The sequence below is a fragment of the Nylanderia fulva genome, unplaced genomic scaffold, assembly GCF_048542155.1.
Source record: "Nylanderia fulva isolate GAGA-0341 unplaced genomic scaffold, ASM4854215v1 Scaffold37, whole genome shotgun sequence".
NCBI classification, from domain to species: domain Eukaryota; kingdom Metazoa; phylum Arthropoda; class Insecta; order Hymenoptera; family Formicidae; genus Nylanderia; species Nylanderia fulva.
The window spans coordinates 1966582-1987290 of NW_028190444.1; the positions used below are offsets into that span (position 1 = coordinate 1966582).

At 27.0% G+C, this 20709-nt stretch overlaps 1 protein-coding gene across 1 annotated transcript; it reads right to left on the minus strand.

Moving 5' to 3' along the window:
- Window positions 1-13533: 13533 nt before the first annotated feature.
- On the minus strand, window positions 13534-19496 carry LOC114944935 (F-box only protein 21-like). The gene is made up of 7 exons (XM_029320996.2): window positions 18044-19496; window positions 16395-16712; window positions 15871-16312; window positions 15592-15734; window positions 15220-15487; window positions 14698-15007; window positions 13534-14504 (listed from the first exon to the last, which is right to left on the minus strand). The coding sequence occupies exons 1-7, from the start codon at window positions 18199-18201 to the stop codon at window positions 14365-14367; spliced, it is 1779 nt and encodes a 592-aa protein (XP_029176829.2). The 5' UTR covers window positions 18202-19496; the 3' UTR covers window positions 13534-14364.
- Window positions 19497-20709: the final 1213 nt, after the last annotated feature.

Below are 20709 nucleotides of genomic sequence, written 5' to 3' on the forward strand. Positions count from 1 at the left end.
CTCTGTCCTTTACCTGTGCCTCCTGTCCCCCATTCCTTTGCAGTTTATATCCTAAATACGTGAATTCTTTCAGTTCCTCTAATCTTTTTCCTTTCCACTACCACTCCACTTTCTTCATTCTTCCTCCTCCCTTTTTAAACCTCATTGCTTTTGTCTTATCCACATTCACCTCTAACCTTTTCTTATCCATATAATTTTCCATTTTCCCTAACATATGTATCATCCCTTCCTCATCCTCCGCCAACAGTACCATGTCATCTGCATATGCCAAGCTAATGTACTTTTTCCTCTCCCAGTTTCACCTTCCCAACCTCCTTTTCTCAGCACTTCCTCTATATCCGCTATCAACAAGTTAAATAAGTGTGGGCTCATTAGGCAACCTTGCCTCACAACCCCTTGCCGTTTAGAAGTTTTCTCCCTTCTCCTTTCCCACTCTTACTTTACTCCTCGTTTCCCTGTACACCTCTTCTATCCTACTTTTTAATCCTTCTCTTACCCCATTCTTTCTCATTGCCTCCATTAACACCTCCCTATCCACTGAGTCAAACGCCGCCTTCAGATCCATGAAGGCCGCTACTACCTTACCTCCCTTCTTATTCACTTTTTTATTCACCACCCAGCAAACACAGTATATAAATGTTATATACTCAAGCATGTTACATGTAACGTATATGTTAGTTATAATTTTTCACTCATAGATGTGACATTTTTAATATTACAAATATTACATTGTAGTTATATTGTCATTATATCCCAATATAGCACTAACTTATCAATACATCAATGTGCTATTTGGTATATAATTACAATATAACTACAATGTAATATATGTTATATTCCTTCCTAAAACCTGTTTGACTCTCCGGTTATCATATTCTCCTTCTCCATTTCCTCCTTTAACCTTTCAGTTAAAATCCTCACGTATATTTTATATAACGTTGGCATCAATGTCACCCCTCTGTAGTTTTCCACCCTATTCCCCGTTCCCTTTTTTTAACAGTGGCACTATTATCCTTCTTTCCACCTCTCCGGCCATCCTTTTTTTTTTTTTTTTTTTTTTTTTTTACGCTGGGGAAACCGTCATGGTACCACGCACCCCCGGGTAGAGGTGCGGGTTATGTGGGACTCCTTGTTCCCCTTGCTCCTCTCCATACTTATTATTATTATTATTATTATTACTATTACTTATTATTATTTAGACCCTGAATCAGAACAAAAAAATAATTTTTCATAAATAAAACTAATATTAGAATTATAATATTAATATTAGGAAAAATAAAATTAATATTAAGAAAAATAAAACCAATATTTGGAAAAATAAAATTAATACTAGAAAAATAAAACTTATGTAATAGGTAAATTGTATTTTTGACAAGTTCTAATGTATTAAAGAGAGTAAAAGTTAATATAAAATTGAGAAATGGCGCATGCGTAACGCACGCTTTTCTTGCTCTATAGTACATAAAAAAAGTAAATTAGCGTAATTTTATAAAGCTATTATATAAGATAACAGAAGTTACGCTATAGTTTACACTATATAATATTTAGTCTTAAAGTATAAAATTTCTTAAAACTTTTCTTCCAAATATTGCATAATGTTATTCATAATATTAATTTGCAAATTTTGTCCTCCATGTAATTACATCAAAGTCTTCCGGGTAAAGTTTCGTTAGCATTTCATTTGGTACGTAATGCGTATTTTCGAATCTACAAAAATAGCGACCAATTTCGGAATTATCGATCCATTTCGGCGCTGCTAAAGTGAGATTACCTAAAATTAAAAAATGCAAATAAGAAGCAATGTACGAAAAGTAAAATGAATAATAAACAAATAAATAAATAAAAACGTATTATATAACTGTAAAATAAAAAAAAATCGAATAATAAAAAGAAATAAAATGTTTGTAGAATAAAAAAATATATAATTTTCAATAAAAGACGTTCAATATGATATATAATGTATTCATACCTTCATTTACGTAACATATTTTATTATTATTGGTAAGAATAATATAATTTGTTTGCTGCTCAGTAAATTGATAATTGTTACAATGATTCAACGGCAAGAAGTCTATTTGTATTGGATAATTTATTCTAAGCCATCTGCCTCTAATTACATTAGATGTCACAATTTCATAACGTCTGTCTGTATGACGATCCCATCCGATTATGACGCCGTCGCAATTATTGTAATCACCACGATGTGTTACGATCATTCCTACCGCAAATTTTACGTTCTTTGTTCTAATAAATTGCCCTGTTTTTTTTAAACAAAGTTTTTTGACCTAAAAATATAATGTTATACTTAGATTTATAATTCTTGCCATTTAATTCTTAAATATATATTTATAGCATATTTAATTACCCTTATTGTTAAATTATAAATAATTATAACTCATATGTATATAGCTGTACGTGTCAAAAAGAAAGGAGAGAGAATATTTTATTACTATTATAATACATTTTAATATATGCGGTGTGTATAGTGCGTACATACTTCAAAGTTACTTGTATTAAATGAATAAATCCTACTACGCTGCATAATCTGAGAAATGTTGTTATAGTGGTATGTCAAATCCGCAACTCTTAGCAGTATCTTGTTTCGCAGTTCACATGGTAATATTCGACCAAAGCTTTCGCATGGTATAGAATCAACACAATAGAAATGCTGCAACTTCTTCCGATACAATGGTTTATTGACACGACAATCCGGGAGTTTCTCAAAAATTAAACTAAAACATCTTTCATTTTTTGAATTATTTATTCCACTGCAAAACAAAAAAATTATTTATTTATTATGTACACCTGTGTATATGTAGAAATATCTTTTAAAAGATTTCAATAATTCCAAATTAAATTTTATATTACTTACTATCTAGATTTCCAATATATACAGTAAAATAATTCTAATCGATCACGGAATCCCATAACGTCGGAACGTAGACCAAGTCTTCTTGCCACGCTGTGATATATTATTAATAGAATAATTTCTTGTCCATATCTACTTTTTAGTACCTATGCCAGAAATTGCAATAAATTAATGAGAGAATGACAGTATTTTTAATATATAAACAGAAAAAGGCCATGCTCACAGTACGATTTTCTTCTTCTGACGCCACATATAGTTATAATATACATTATATAAAAAAAGTAAGATTTTTCTCTCGACCGTACTGGCAAATATTATTTATTCAATTACAACGTTTCGATCCTTCTTTGAGTCTTTATCAAGTGATTTGTAGAAATAAAAAAAAATTATAATTTTAAGATGTCAAAACGAACATAGTGTCGGTTTGTCAACACGTCAAGACTCTTAGACGAGTTATTGGAGACTAAACGACCTTTACTATTTTGTCGTAGATATTACTTAGATTGTCGATATCCTTTTGTAAATTAATAGCGTTATAATTTTTCTTAATAAAAAATATTTCAGCGATTTCTCTTTTTCTTACGTATTTTTTACTGTGCAAAATAACAGGCGAAGTCCAGTCAAAATCGTGATCGAATTCAATGTTATGTTTGCTGATAACTGATAAAATACTCGAATGTATTTTGATGTTGCTGAAATGTTCCTTTACACGTGTACACAGATGTCTCTTTGTTTGTTCGATGTATGACGCGTTGCAATCATTACAATTAATTTTGTAAACTACTTCAGTCTTTTTATCTGTAGGCAGTCTATCCTTGCCGAGTGTAATTAAATGATTCGGTTTTTAAGAAATATTATAAACAACATTAAATCCGATATTTTTAAAAATTCGATCGATTTCGCCTAAGCTATTAACATTAGATACTGAAATGAAAAGAGACTTATCAACAATATTTCGCTCATTACTCGATTGTTCGTTTTGACATCTTAAAATTATAATTTTATTTTTATTTTTACAAATCACTTGATAAGGACTCAAAGAAGAGTCGAAACGTTGTGATTGAATAAATAATATTTGCCAGTACGATTGAGAGAAGATTCTTACTTTTTTTAAATTCTGTCTGGCGATTCTCAAATATCTACGTTTTTATACATTATATAATTTACATTATCTATACACATGTATTCCAGATTTGTATCGTTCACTTTGCACGGTCGGAAATTTAATTTGCCAAATATGTATTCATCGAGTGCATCGATAATCTGAATTCCTTCCGCTTCGTTCCAGTGATTATCGCCTATATTATTGTTTTTCCAATAAGAAAAAGTTTCAGCGGGCGTCGAAAATATCGAATGATCTGGATGCTCTTTTTTCAGATAATTTTGTACCTCTAATGCGATATTATCCAAAGATTCTACTACGTAAGCGTACGTTACATCCTTTTGGATTTGTAAAGTTTGTGCTACATTAAAGGCAATCCATTCCATAAGCTGCGCTCTGTCAGGTAAAGTAATAAAATTGAGCAAGCTTATTTGTATATCAGATTTCCTTATGGGCGTAAATAGTTTCTCGTGATAGTATCTTTCGGTTAAATCGCAACCAGTTCTTCTGAAAAATTTTCATATTAAAACTGTGCAAAAACATAATCTATAAAGATGTTAGCACTATAAGATATATTAAGAATCCTACCGTGGAGAATGTGTAAGCAAGCTTTTAAGCTCATCGTTGTAAAAAGAAAATATGGAGAATCTTCGAGCACAATACATAAATTCTTCATAATTAACTTGTTCAAGATGGGAAGGAAATATATGTCCGAATTGCACACAATTATCGATTGATTCATTGTGATAATGCATATATTTCATTTGAGACACGTATTTTCGTAATTGTCTCGTATAATTGATACCCAATTCTATATAGTTCGTAATTTGTTTCTTAGATTTGTATTCTTCATGATCTTTAGTTTCAGACAATATGTCACAATATTCTTTTAAAGAAGGCCATCTAAAATTAAAACAAAAATGATTTAATAAAGTTTTTAAATAATATTTTGAGTTCTATTGCAGTATCATTAATCAAAATTCAGAGCAATATATTTTTTAAATAATTATAATTTTTTATTTGATTCTTAAATATTTTATTTGTTTAGGATACTTTACAAATTATTTAATTAATTGATATATTTTTATAATATCACAATTATAAAAAGTATTCTTTTTTATTTATATTTCATCATATTATACTCTTGTATGCTATATTTCTAATTTCTAATTATATTATATTACATTTATTCATTACGTTATGAAAATGGACGGAAAACCACCGTTTGCATGTGTTTTTAATAAAATTCTTTAATTACTTAAAAATTTTATTTTATTATATAATGTATTTATAAAAATTATGTTACGTGTAAGAAGTTAAGAATTATGGTAAAGCATAAATTTTGAATATTTAACTCTACGTGTTAATTCCAATTTCTGCGTCTCGTCTCTCATTAAAGCGTTTGTTACGCGTTCGTTTTCATTAAATGTGTCAACTAAAAACCTTAAATAATTTTTATCGCCTTATTTCTTGAATATACAAAATTATCCAATTGTATTATATATCCATTTATATAATAAAGAATTTATCCCCGATTCCGACGAAGAGGTAAAGCAGGCATTACATGAATGTCTTTATGTTCTTAGGTATATAATTTTACTAGAAATATACTGACACTTCCAAAACACTGGAACGTTTTTATTAAACGCAATGGGGACTATTTACAATTAAAAAAATAATCTAAAAGTGTGTACTTTTGTATCCAAAAAATTATGAGATGAATAGTATTTAATAAAATAAGAATTTTTTTAGTGAACTTACTTAATAGCCATTGTTCATTAGAATCTTTTTAACTATTTGTTTTAATAAATGTCTATTGATTTTCTTATTAAATTTTAAATATATCAAAATATATTTTAAATATCCTGAAAATCTATTAAATATCCCGAAAATTATCACACTTTATTATTTGATTCCATTTGTTAATGATTACGGATTGGAAATGAAAGAAAAGTAATAAATAGATTGGACGACAATTTTCGAATGTATATAATCCAAAATTATAAAAAATGCATAATTATAGAAAATTGTTATATTTCTACAAAACAATTATACCATATAGATAACACATACATATTTTGATTTGAACAATAATTGTTAAGTAAATGTACCTTACAATGCAAATCGGGACACATATCTAATTGTCACATGGTCGCAAAAAAAAGGTACAATATTTACGAGAATTGACTTGAATTGCCTTTTTAGAAAATGATTATTTAATATATTCTGTTTTATTCTACTCTGTATTTTATTGTATTCTTTATACTTGTAATTTTTAAGATAAAACTTTCAAATATACAAAATTGATGAAGCAATGTTTGATCTACGCATGTAAAATATACAAACAACAAAAAATTACCTTTGAGAAAATTTCATTTCCATATAATTTGAATAGCTAGCTGCATAACGAAATTGTTTGCAGACGCATCGGAAATTAATGATATCCTCGATGGTGATATCCTTGTAACCGAGAATGATGGGTATCAATTCTTCTGGTAAGGATGTTATCGGTGCCATTATGACAAGAATTCGAGAAAGAGCACTACAGAAAATTATATAAATCGAAGTAATTGCAACAAATTATTCGCGTATAATTATTAAAAATTTCAATTCGCATAACACGTGTTCGATGTGAATGCTACGAACGTTGTTCATGCTTTGTCCACTCTTCTCTGAACCATCTACCTGTGAACCTAAAGAACGCTTCCTCCCGTCGTGCACGTTGTCACGTAATGCATACCATAAGAAAAAAGGAAAAAGAAAAAAAATGTATCGTTGGAAATTCTATTGTTCCATTTTTATTTTACAATGAACTTTTAAGACAGAAGAAGACAGAGAATTACAGAATAATATTAAATTAACACGAAAAAAGGTTAGCAGGGAATACATAAAAAAGAAAATTCTCAAAATAGGAAAATGGTACTTTTGTAAATAATATATAAAATAAAAATAAGTATATTTTGTTTGAAAAATTTAACATCTCTTAAAATTATTAATGTATTACTTCGTGCAAGCTTTAAAGAGATGCATAATTTAAAAGATGATTTATTTTTATATTTGCTACGCACTTTTACGCGTTAATTTAATACTGTTCTCTGTGATTTTCTGTCTTCTTTTGTCTGATAGGCTCATTCTAGAATGAAAATGGCACAATAGAGTTTCCAACAATATACAGGGTGTCCGGTAACTAACGGACCAACGATTACAAGTGAATTCTTTGATCAATTTGGGAACAATTTTTCTTCAGCAAAAATGTCGAAAAAGGTCATCATTTTTTACAACTTTCCAATATTTGTCATTAATCTTTGTAACTAAGCCTCAACTTAAAATTTTATTATAGTAAACTCTACCTGAAATTAACTGAAGAATGTAATTATGTTAAACTTTTAACTCCAACGTTTAGTTTAAAAAAAAATCCATTTTTTTCAATCGCTTATAACTCGAAAATTATGGACTTCTCAACATTTTTGCTAAAGAAAAATCGTCTCCAAATTGGTCAGAGAATCCGCCCTTAATCATTGGTTTGTTAGTTACCGGACACTATTTTGTTTCTCTTTTCTACGTATGGCACATCACATGACAATGCAGGACAAAAGGGACTACTTTAGCACCTCAAGTATAGATATTTGAAAAAAATAATGAACAAAGAGTGGACAACGTGCACAGTGTTAACATCGAACACGTGTTGTGCAGTCTAAAATTTAATGTCTCTTTAGAAGCAGCCAGTTATTATATTAAATTATTTGCAAATAATTTGTTGCAATTACTTCAGTTTATATAATTTTTTATAGTAATTTTTAACAAATTTTTGTCATAATAGCAACGACAACATCCTTACTAGAGGAATTGATATTCACCATTCTCGGCTACAAGGATATCACCATCGAGAATATCATTAATTTCCGATGCGTCTGCAAACAATGTCGTTACACAGCCAGCTATACAAAGTATATGAAAAAGAAATTTTCTTAAAGATAATTCCTTGTTGTTTGTAAATTTTCATGAATAAATAGAACATTGCATCATCGTGATATTTGAAAATTTTATTTAAAAAATCACAAATATAAAAAGTATAATATAATGAAATAGAGTAGAATAAAAAGAATTTATTAAATAATCATTTTGTAAAAAAGATAAATCAAGTCGTAAATATTGTACTTTGTTCTGCGGCAATGCAACGATTAGATATGCATTGTGAGTTACATTTGATTAACAGTTATTGTTTAAAAACAAAATTAAATACAATTAAAGAAAATTGAATATGACGTGCGCGTATGTGTTGTCTATATAATATTTTTTTTGTAAAAATGTAACGATTTTATATGGATTTTCTTTAATTATAAATCATATATATTCGAAAATCGTCATCCAATCAATTTATTACTTTTCTTTTATTTCAAATCCGTAATTATTAACATATATGGAATCAAATAATGAAGTGTGATACTTTTCGGGATATATATTCTTACATTTCAAATTTAATAACAAAATCAATATACATTAATTTATTAAAAAAAACAAACTCTACTAAACAATGGATATTAGGTGATTCGATTAGAGAGCATTTTTATTTTATTAAATACTTTACATCTCATAATTTCTCGAATACGAAAAGTACACACTTTTAGTTTATTTTTCTAACTGTAAATAATCCCCATAGCGTTTAATAAAAACGTTCCAGTGTTTAAAAACTGTCTGGATATTACTAGAAAAAAGTTTTTTCTAGAACATAAAAACAGTCAAGTATCGCCCGCTTTACTTCTTCGTCGGACTTGTGAATCGATTCTTTTTATTATATAAAACAACTAAATGATTTTGTATATTCAAAAAATATCGCCATAAATAGTATTTTTAGTTGACACATCTAATAAAAACGAACGCGTAAAAAACGCATTAATGAGATACAAAACGCAGAAAATTGAATGAATGCGTATAGTTAAATATTCAAAATACTTCGTTTAATTGTCCATTTTAGCTCCTTACACGTAACATAATTTTTATAATTACATTATATAATGAAATATTTTTTTCGTTAATTGAAACATTTTGTTAATACACATGCATACTCAGTCTTTATGCTCATTTTTAAAACGTGATGAATAAATGTAATATAATATAATTAGAAATAAGAAAAATAGCATACAAGTGTATAATATGATAAAATATAAATAAAAAAGAATACTTTTTATAATTGTGATATTATAAAAATATATCAATTAATTGAATAATTTGTAAAGTATCCTAAACAAATAAAATATTTAAGAATCAAATAAAAAATTATAATTATTTAAAAAATATATTGCTCTGAATTTTGATTAATGATACTGCAATAGAACTCAAAATATTATTTAAAAACTTTATTAAATCATTTTTTGTTTTAATTTTAGATGGCCTTCTTTAAAAGAATATTGTGACATATTGTCTGAAACTAAAGATCATGAAGAATACAAATCTAAGAAACAAATTACGAACTATATAGAATTGGGTATCAATTATACGAGACAATTACGCAAATACGTGTCTCAAATGAAATATATGCATTATCACAATGAATCAATCGATAATTGTGTGCAATCCGGACATATATTTCCTTCCCATCATGGACAGATTAATTATGAAGAATTTATGTATTGTGCTCGAAGATTCTCCATATTTTCTTTTTACAACGATGAGCTTAAAAGCTTGCGTACACATTCTCCACGGTAGGATTTTTCATATATCTCATAGTGCTAACATCTTTATAGATTATGTTTTTGCACAGTTTTAATATGTAAATTTTTCAGAAGAATTGGTTGCGATTTAACCGTAAGATATTATCACGAGAAATTATTTAACTCTATAAGAAATTCTAATTTAAAATTAAGCTTGCACAAATTTTATACTTTACCATTTAAAGAGAAGCTTTTCGAATGGATTGCCTTTAATGTAGCACAAACTTTACAAATCCAAAAGGATGTAACTTACGCGTACGTAATAGAATCTTTGGATAATATCGCACTGGAAGTACAAAATTATCTGAAAAAAAACATCCAGATCATTCGATATTTTCGACGTCCGCTGAAACTTTTTCTTATTGGAAAAACAATAATATAAATGATAATCACTGGAACAAAGCGGAAGGAATTCAGATTATCGATGCATTCGACGAAAACATATTTGGCAAATTAAATTTCTGACCATGCAAAGTGAACGATACAAATCTGGAATACATGTGTATAGATAATGTAAATTATATTTATAATGTATATTATAACTATACCTGTATATGGCGTCAGAAAAAGAAAATTGTACTGTGAGCATGGCCATTTGATTGTTTATATATTAAAAATTCTGTCATTCTTTCATTAATTTTTTGCAATTTCTGGCATAGGTATTAAAAAGTAAATATGGACAAGACATTATTTTATTAATAATATATCACAACGTGGCAAGAAGACTTGGTATACGTTCCGACATTATAAAATTGGATGATCTAACAAAACTACCCCTCAATATATATTGGGAATCAAGATAGTAAATAATATAAAATTCAATTTGGAGATATCAAAAACTTTGAAAAGGTATTTCTACATACACAAGTGCGCATAATAGATAAATAATTCTTTTGCTTTGCAGTGGCACGGATAATCCAGAAAATGAAAGATGTTATAGTTTAATTTTTAAGAAATTTCCAGATTGTCATGTCAATAAACTACTGTATCGGAGAAAGTTGCAGCATTTATATTGTGGCGATTCTTTACCATGCGAAAGCTTTGGTCAAATATCATATGAACTGCGAAACGAGATAATGCTAAGAGTTGTAGATTTGACAGACCACAACATTTCTCAGATTATGCAGCGTAATAAAATTTATTCATTTGATGAAAGTGGCGTTGAAGTATGTTTGCACTATACACACTGCATATATTAAAATATATATTATAATAGTAATAAAAAAATTCTCTTTTTTTTCTCTTTGCACGTATAGTTATATACATATGAGTTATAATTATATATAATTTACCAATAATCGCATGGGATTGTCATACAGACAGACGTTATGAAATTTTGACACCTGATCTACATAACGACAGATTGCTATATTGTTCAATACAAATAGACTTCTTGCCGTTGAATCATTGTAACAATTATCAATTTACAGAGCAGCAAACAAATTATTATTCTTAACGATAATAATAAAATATGTTTCGTAAATGAAGGTATGAATATATTATATAGGTATCATATTGAACGTGTTTTATTGAAATTTATATATTTGTTTATTCTACGAACATTTTATTTTTTTTTATAATTTATTTATTAATTTGTTAATTATATTTATTTTACTTTTCGTACATTGTTTCTTATTTGCATTTTTAAATTTTAAATAAACTCACTTTAGCAGCGCCGAAATGGATCGATAATTTCGAAATTGGTCGCTATTTCTGTAAATTTGAAAATACGCATTACGTACCAAATAAAATGCTAACGAAACTCTACCCGCAAGACATGAAAATGCTTATGTCGAATCGATGTTGATTCAACGTCGATTCATCGAAAACTCATCGACATCGAAATTGACATCGAGAATCAGCCAATTTCGATCAAATTACATCAATATCAGAAAACTGCTTTCCTGAAATTTCAAGTTACACGAGTTCAAAATTCGTAAATTTTGTTTAAAATTAAAATAATATATATGTATCATACCAATGTAATATATATATATTATGTGTTAATCTTATTCGTAATCGTAAGTATATATTATAATAATAAGTATTTTTTCTCTATATGTACAAGTATTAAAACGTATTTATCACTGTTTTACCATATAATGATTTTAAAGCAAGGATATATCTTAAGGATAAAATATACTTTACACAAACTTATTTATTAGTAAAGCATATGACTATTTGTGATTACAAAGAACATTCTATTTTTAAATCAATTAAATAGCTCTCAAAAATATAAAATAATATACTTTGTATCAAGGATTCCTTTTTTCTCTTTTTGCGATGACATAATAATAATTCTGTCACTATTTAATAGCTTTATAAAATTACGATAGTAACACACACACACACACACACACACACACACATATATATATATATATATATATATATATATATTTATATATATAAGTATAATATCACGTGATATTAAACTGCTTCATTTTGCCGCACGTTTTTTATATATAATTATAATTACTCATTAATTATTCTCAAATGGGGGGGTTTATATTTTTCATGTAATGCTGAAGATAGGAAGGCGGAAGATATAACAATGACATACATGTGTATATGAACAAGAAAAATATATATATTATTTTTCAATAAACATTTGTTATAATAAATTTATTTATATAATGGCACAATTAATTTTCACAAATTATCGTAAAAAAAACATTTTACATACTAAAATAATTTATATGGACATAAATAATTAATACGCGATGTAAAATTATATAAAATGTAATGTCGTTCAAAATATATATAATAAGAAATAAAACAAAATTATAAACTGTTTATTTTCGTAGTAGAAAACATACAAATTGAAACTCATTTTTGGTAAATATTGCATATAAACAATTTTGATAAATTATTATTTAATTTTAATAATATCAGTGTAAACTAGTTAAAAATTTGAATTTTAATATTTTAGTTTGAGACTAGAGGAACGTATAAGTTGTGTACATTACACACCCAGAGTGAAATGATGGTTAGATCGCATACTACAGTAAAGAATTTGAATTACTCATTGTCAGTATAGTATGAATCACATGATTAATAAATATATTTCTATGCCTGCATTGCAATAATCATTTTATACATGCGTTGCAATTTGTAAGGTATTATTATTAAAGAATAATATATCTTCGTTTTGCGCACGTAATTATATTTGATTAAACTAAACAAAATGAAAAAAAAATATATAAAAAGATACATTTATACAAAATAGTTCTGAAACAATACAAATAGAAATTCGGCAAATTAAAATTATGTACATAATATAAATTCGACAAATTAAAATTATTTGCATAATAGAAATTCAGCGAATTAAAATGATGTATATAATAGAAACTCGGCGAATTAAAATTATGTATAATAATATAAATTCGACAAATTAAATTTATAGCATCAAGCAACTGTTATTGCAAAGATAAACAATTTGACAGTTGTAAAATAAACAATAGAAACTAGAAATACTTTGGAAATAAACTTACCTTTTTAAAAATCGGAGAAAAACTTTGCCACAATTTCTACATAAAAAAATATATCAAGTATGTAGTATGTATAAATTATGTATAATATTCTTATTGTCGATATTTTGAAGATGTCTTTTATATTGGAAAATAAAAATTAAATCTAATTTAATAAAAATTATCTCAATCGCTTTTGTATCGCTTTATTTTAACCTATTAAAATTGTATATAAATAGCAGGATAGAATAATAGTATAGATAATATTTTATTATATATGTATACTTAACTGCTGTAGATTATGTCAATTAATTTTTTTATATCATGTATATTAAATATGTATATTGGAACTTAAAAACAGAAATTTTATTGTTTATATTATTGAATATAGTCGATTAGTTATCATTATACAGCATTGAAAAAGAGGGAAGCTCCGAAATACAGCTGCAGGCTGAACTATAATGGCTGAAAACCAACAACTCGTTGATACAAAATACCTATTACTGCCATTATTAAACGAGTTAAGACGTGTATATCTGAAAATCTAAGAAATAGTTTATTACTTGTCGAGCTCGCACTTCTACCTACGTTTCCCTTGCATTCTGTACTCTTATCTGAAATGGAATTTAGTCCAAGGCGAGTTATCGAACATGTGGTAGCAAAACAAATAAGTTTGCATATTCAAGACACACAGTAGTCGTTTCCCGACGATCTATTACTTATTATTATTTAAACTCTGAATCAGAACAAAAAGATCATTTTTCATAAAAATAAATAATATTAGAATTATAATACTAATATAATAAAAAATAAAACTAATATTAGAAGAAATTAAACCGATATTTAGAATAATAAAATTAATACTAAAAAAATATAACTAATGTTATAGGTAAATTGTATTTTTGACAAGTTCGAAAGTATTAAAGAGAGAGAGAGAGAGTAAAAGTTAATATAAAATTGAGAAATGGCGCATGCGTAGCGCACGCTTTTCTTGCTCTATAATCTATAATCTATAATATAATACATAAAAAAAGTAAATTAGCGTGATTTTATAAAGCTTATATAAATTTTATATAGTAACAGAATTTACACTATAATAATGTCATAGTTTCTACTTTATAATATTTAGTCTTAAAATATAAAATTTCTTAAATTTTTTTTTCTAAATATTGCATAATGTTAGTCATAATATTAATTCGCAGATTTTGTCCTCTATGTAATTACAGCGGAGTCTTCCGGGTAAAGTTTCGTTAGCATTTCATTTGGTACGTAATGCGTATTTTCGAATTTACAAAAATAGCGACCAATTTCGGAATTATCGATACATTTCGGCGCTGCTAAAGTGAGATTACCTAAAATTAAAAAATGCAAATAAGAAACATTGTACGAAAAGTAAAATAAATAATAAACAAGTTAATAAATAAAATGTAATTAATAACTGTGAAATCAATAAAAAATCGAATTATAATAAGAAATAACATGTTCATAGAAAAATATATAATTTTCAATAAAACACATTCAATATGATATATAATGTATTCATACCTTCATTTGTGTAACATATTTTATTATCATTGGTAAGAATAATATAATTTGTTTGCTGCTTTGTAAATTGATAATTGTCACAATGATGCAAAGGCAAGTAGTCTATTTGTATTGAATCATTTCGCCATCTGGAGCTATTGAAATTACGTGTCAAAAATTCATAACGTCTGTCTGTATGACGATCCCATCCGATTATGACGCCGTCGCAATTATTGTAATCATCACGATGTGTTACGATCATTCCTACCGCAAATTTTACGTCTTTTGTTCTAATGAATTGCTTTGTCCTTTTTAAAGAAATTACTTTGATCTGAAAATTTAATGTTACACTTTAATTTATATATCTTGCCATTTAATTCTTAAATATATATTTATAGCATATTTAATTACTCTTATTGTTAAATTATAAATAATTATAATTCATATGTATATAACTGTACGTGTCAAAGAGAAAGGAGAGAGAATTTTATATTACTATTATAACATATTTTAATATATGCGGTGTGTATAGTGCATACATACTTCAAAGTTACTTGTATGAAATGAATAAATTTTATTACGCTGCCTATTCTGAAAAATATTGTTATAGTGGTATGTCAAATCCGCAACTCTTAGCAGTATCTTGTATCGCAGTTCACATGGTGATACTCGACCAAAGCTTTCAGATGGTAAAGGATTATTACGATTAAAATACAGCCACTCTCGATACCGTAGTTTATTGACACGACAATTTTGGAATTTCCCAAAAATTAAACTATAACATCTTTCATTTCTCGGATTAATCGTGCCACTGTAAAGCAAACAATATATTTATCTATTATGCACACCTGTGTACATGTAGAAATATCTTTTAAAAGATTTCGATAATTCCATATTTAATTGTATACTACTTACTATCTGGATTTCCAATATATATAGTGAGATAGTTCAAATCGATCACCAAATGCCACAATGTCGGAACGTAGACCAAGTCTTCTTGCCACGCTTTGATATATTATTAATAAAATTATTTGTTGTCCATATCTACTTTTTAGTACCTATGCCAGAAAATACAATAATATAATGAGAGAATGACAGTATTTTTAATATATAAACAACTAAACTGCCATGCTCACAAGGCGATTTTCTTCTTCTGACGCCACATATAGTTATAATATACATTATATAACTTACATTATCTATACACATGTATTCCAGATTTGTATCGTCTACTTTGCACGGTCGGAAATTTAATTTGCCAAATATGTATTCGTCGAATGCATCGATAATCTGAATTCCTTCCGCTTCGTTCCAGTGATTATCGTCTATATTATTGTTTTTCCAATAAGAAAAAGTTTCAGCGGACGTCGAAAATATCGAATGATCTGGATGCTCTTTTTTCAGATAATTTTGTACCTCTAATGCGATATTATCCAAAGATTCTACTACGTAAGCGTACGTTACATCCTTTCGGATTTGTAAAGTTTGTACTACATTAAAAGCAATCCATTCGAAATGCTGCGCTTTATTAGATAAAGTCGAAAATTTACGCAACTCTAATTTTATAATAGAATTCTTTACATAGTTAAATAGTTTCTCGTAATAATATCTTTTGGTTAAATCGCAATTAGTTCTTCTGAAAAATTTACATATTATTAACTGTGCAAGAACATAATTTATAAAGATTTTAGCACTATAAGATGTATTAAGAATCCTACCGTGAAGAATGTGTAAGCAAGCTTTTAAGCTCATCGTTGTAAAAAAAAAATATGGAGAATTCTCGATCACAATACATGTCTTCTTCAGAATTACTTCTTTCAAAGGGATTAAAAGGAAATATATGTGCGAATTGCACACAATTATCGATTGATTCATTGTGATAATGCATATATTTCATTTGAGACACGTATTTTCGGAAATGTCTCGTATAATTGATACCCAATTCTATAAAGTTCATAATTTGTTTCTTAGATTTGTATTCTTCATGATCTTCAGTTATAGACAATATGTCAACATATTTTTTTAAAAAAGGCCATCTAAATTTGAAACAAAAAATGATTTAATAAAGTTTTCAAATAATATTAAGAGTTCTATTGCAGCATCATTAATCAAAATTCAGAGCAATATATTTTTAAATTAATTATAATTTTTTATTTGATTCTTACATATTTTATTTATTTAGGATATTTTACAACTTATTTAGTTAATTAATATATTATATTGATAATATCACAATTATAAAAAGTATTCTTTTTTATTTATGTTTCATCATATTATACACTTGTATGCTATATTATAATTTCTAATTATATTATATTACATTTATTCATTACGTTATGAAAATGGACGGAAAACCACCGTTTGCATGTGTTTTTAATAAAATTTTTTAATTACTTAAAAATATTATTTTCTTGTATAATGTATTTAGAAAAATTATGTTATGTGTGAGAAGCTAAAATGGACAAGAATTAAAGCAAAAATTTTAAATATATAACTATACACGTTAATTCCATTTTCTGCGTCTTATCTCTCATTAAAGCGTTTTTTACGCGTTCGATTTTATTAAATGTGTCAACTAAAAACCTTAAATACTCTTTATCGCCTTATTTCTTGAATATATAAGATTATCCAGTGGAACGTTTTTATTAAACGCAATGGAGACTGTTTACAATGAGAAAAATAATCTAAAAGTGTGTACTTTTTGAATTCGAAAAATTATGAGATGAATAGTATTTAATAAAATAAGAATTTTTTTTAAGTAAACTCACTTAATAGCCATTGTTCATTAGAGTCTTTCTAACTATTTGTTTTAATATATGTATATTGATTTTCTTATTAAATTTTGAATATATCGAAATATATATTTAATATCTCGAAAATTTATTAAATATCCCGAAAATTATCACACTTTATTATTTGATTCCATTTGTTAATGATTACGGATTGAAAATGAAAAAAAAGTAATAAATAGATTGGACGACGATTTTCGAATGTATAAAATCCAAAATTATAAAAAATGCATATTTATAGAAAATCGTTATATTTCTACAACACAATAATACCATATAGATAATACATACATATTTTGATTTGAAACAGTAATTGTTAAGCAAATGTAACTCACAATGCAAATCGGGACACATATCTAATCGTCACATAGTCGCAAAAAGAAGGTACAATATTTACGAGAATCATCTTGAATTGCCTTCATAGAAAATGATTATTTAATAGATTCTGTTTCATTCTACTTTGTATTTTATTATATTCTTTATATTTGTAATTTTTAAGATAAAACTTTCAAATATACAAAACTGATGATGCAATGTTTGATCTATGCATGTAAAATATACAAACAACAAAAAATTACCTTTGAGAAAATTTCTTTTCCATATACTTTGAATAGCTGGCTGCATAACGAAATTGTTGGCAGACGCATCGGAAATTATTGATATCCTCGATGGTGATATCCTTGTAGCTGAGAATGATGGGTATCAATTCCTCTGGTAAGGATGTTATCGTTGCCATTATGACAAAAATTCGAGAAAGATCACTATAGAAAATTATATAAATCGAAGTAACTGCAACAAATTATTCGCGTATAATTATTAAAAATTTCAATTCGCATAACACGTGTTCGATGTGAATGCTACGAACGTTGTTCATGCTTTGTCCACTCTTCTCTGAACTCTCTACCTGAAAACCTAAAGAATGCTTCCTCCCGTCGTGCACGTTGTCACGTGATGCACACCATAAGAAAAGAGAAAAGAGAAAAAAAATGTATCGTTGGAAATTCTATTGATCCATTTTTATTTTACAATAAACTCTCAAGACAGAAGAAAACAGAGTATTACAGAATAATATTAAATTAACACGAAAAAAGGGTAGCAGGGAATACATTAAAAAAAAATTCACAAAATAAAAAAATTGTATTTCTGTAAAGAATATATAAAATAAAAATTACTTTATTTTGTTTGAAAAATTGAAAATCTTATGGAATATTTAATGTATGTCTTCGTGCAAGCTTTAAAGAGAAGCATAATTTAAAAGATGATTTATTTATATATTCGCTACGCACTTTTACGCGTTAATTTAATGCTGTTCTCTGTGATTCTCTGTCTTCTTCCTTCTGACAGGCTCATTGTGAAAGTGGCACAATAGAGTTTCCATCAATATACAGGGTGTTCGGTAACTAACGGACCAACGATTACAAGTGGATTCTTTGGTCGATTTAAGAACGATTTTTCCTCAGCGAAAATGTCGAAAAAGGTTCATTTTTTACAACTTTCCAATATTTGTCATTATGTATCTATATAACTAAGCCTCAAATTAAAATTTTATTATAGTAAACTTTACCTGAAGAATGTAATTATGTTAGACTTTTAACTCCAAAACGTTTGAATTTAAAAAAATCCATTTTTTTCAATTGCTTATAACTCGAAAATTATTGACTTTTCAACATTTTTGCTAAGGAAAAATCGTCTCCAAATTGGCCTGAGAATCCGCCCTTAATCATTGCTCCGTTAATTACCGGACACTATTTTGTTTCTCTCTTTTACGTATGGCACATCACAAGATAATGCAGGACGAAAGGGACTACTTTAGCACCTCAGGTATAGATATTTGAGAAAAATAATGGACAAAGAGTGGACAACGTGCGCAGCGTTAACTTCGAACACGTGTTGTGCAGTCTAAAATTTAATGTCTTTAGAAGCTGCCAGTTATTATATTAAATTATTCGCGAATAATTTGTTGCAATTACTTTAGTTTATATAATTTTTTATAGTGATTTTTAACAAATTTTTGTCATAATGGCAACGATAATATCCTTACCAGAGGAATTGATATCCACCATTCTCGGCTACAAGGATATCACCATCGAGAATATCATTAATTTTCGATGCGTCTGCAAACAATTTCGTTACACAGCCAGTTATACAAAGTATATGAAAAAGAAATTTTCTCAATGGTAATTTCTTGTTTGTAAATTTTCATGAATAGTTCGAACATTGCATCATTGTAATATTTGAAAATTTTATTTATAAAATTACAAATATAAAAAGTATAATATAATAAAATAGAGAGTAGAATAAAGAGAATCTATGAAATAATCATTTTCTAAAAAAGGCAAATCAAGTCGATTCTCGTAAATATTGTACTTTGTTCTGCGGCGATGCAACGATTAGATATGCATTGTGAGTTACATTTGGTTAACAGTTATTGTTAAAAAACAAAATTAAATATAATTAAAAAAAATTGGACAATGACGCGCGCGTATGTGTTGTCTATATAATATTTTTTTTGTAGAAATATAACGATTTTATATGGATTTTCTATAATTATAAATCATATATATTCGAAAATCGTCATCCAATCTATTTATTACTTTTCTTTTATTTTCAATCCGTAATCATTAACATATATGGAATTAAATAATGAAGTATGATACTTTTCGGGATATTTAATAAATTTTATAAATATATATATATATATATATATATATATTTCTATATTTCAAATTTAATAACAAAATCAATATACATTAATTTATTAAAACAAACAAACTCTAATAACTCGTCTGAGAGTTTTGACGTGTTGTCAAACCGACACTATGTTCGTTCTTGACATTTTAAAATTATAATTTAATTTTTATTTTTACAAATCACATGATAAGGACTCAAAAAAGGGTCGAAACGTTGTGATTGCATAAATAATATTTGCCAGTACGGTCGAGAGAAGATTCTTACTATTTGTAATGAATAGCTATAATATAATTAGAAATTAGAAATATAGCATACAAATGTATAATTGATGAAATATAAATAAAAAAAGTACTTTTTATATAATTGTAATATTATAAAATTATATCAATTAACTGAATAATTTGTGAAGTATCCTAAATAAAGAATATAATATGTAAAAATTAAATAAGAAAATTATAATTATTTTAAAAATATATACCTCTGAATTTCGCGATTAATGATGCTGCAAGAACTCTTAATATTATTTGAAAACTTTATTAAATCATTTTTTGTT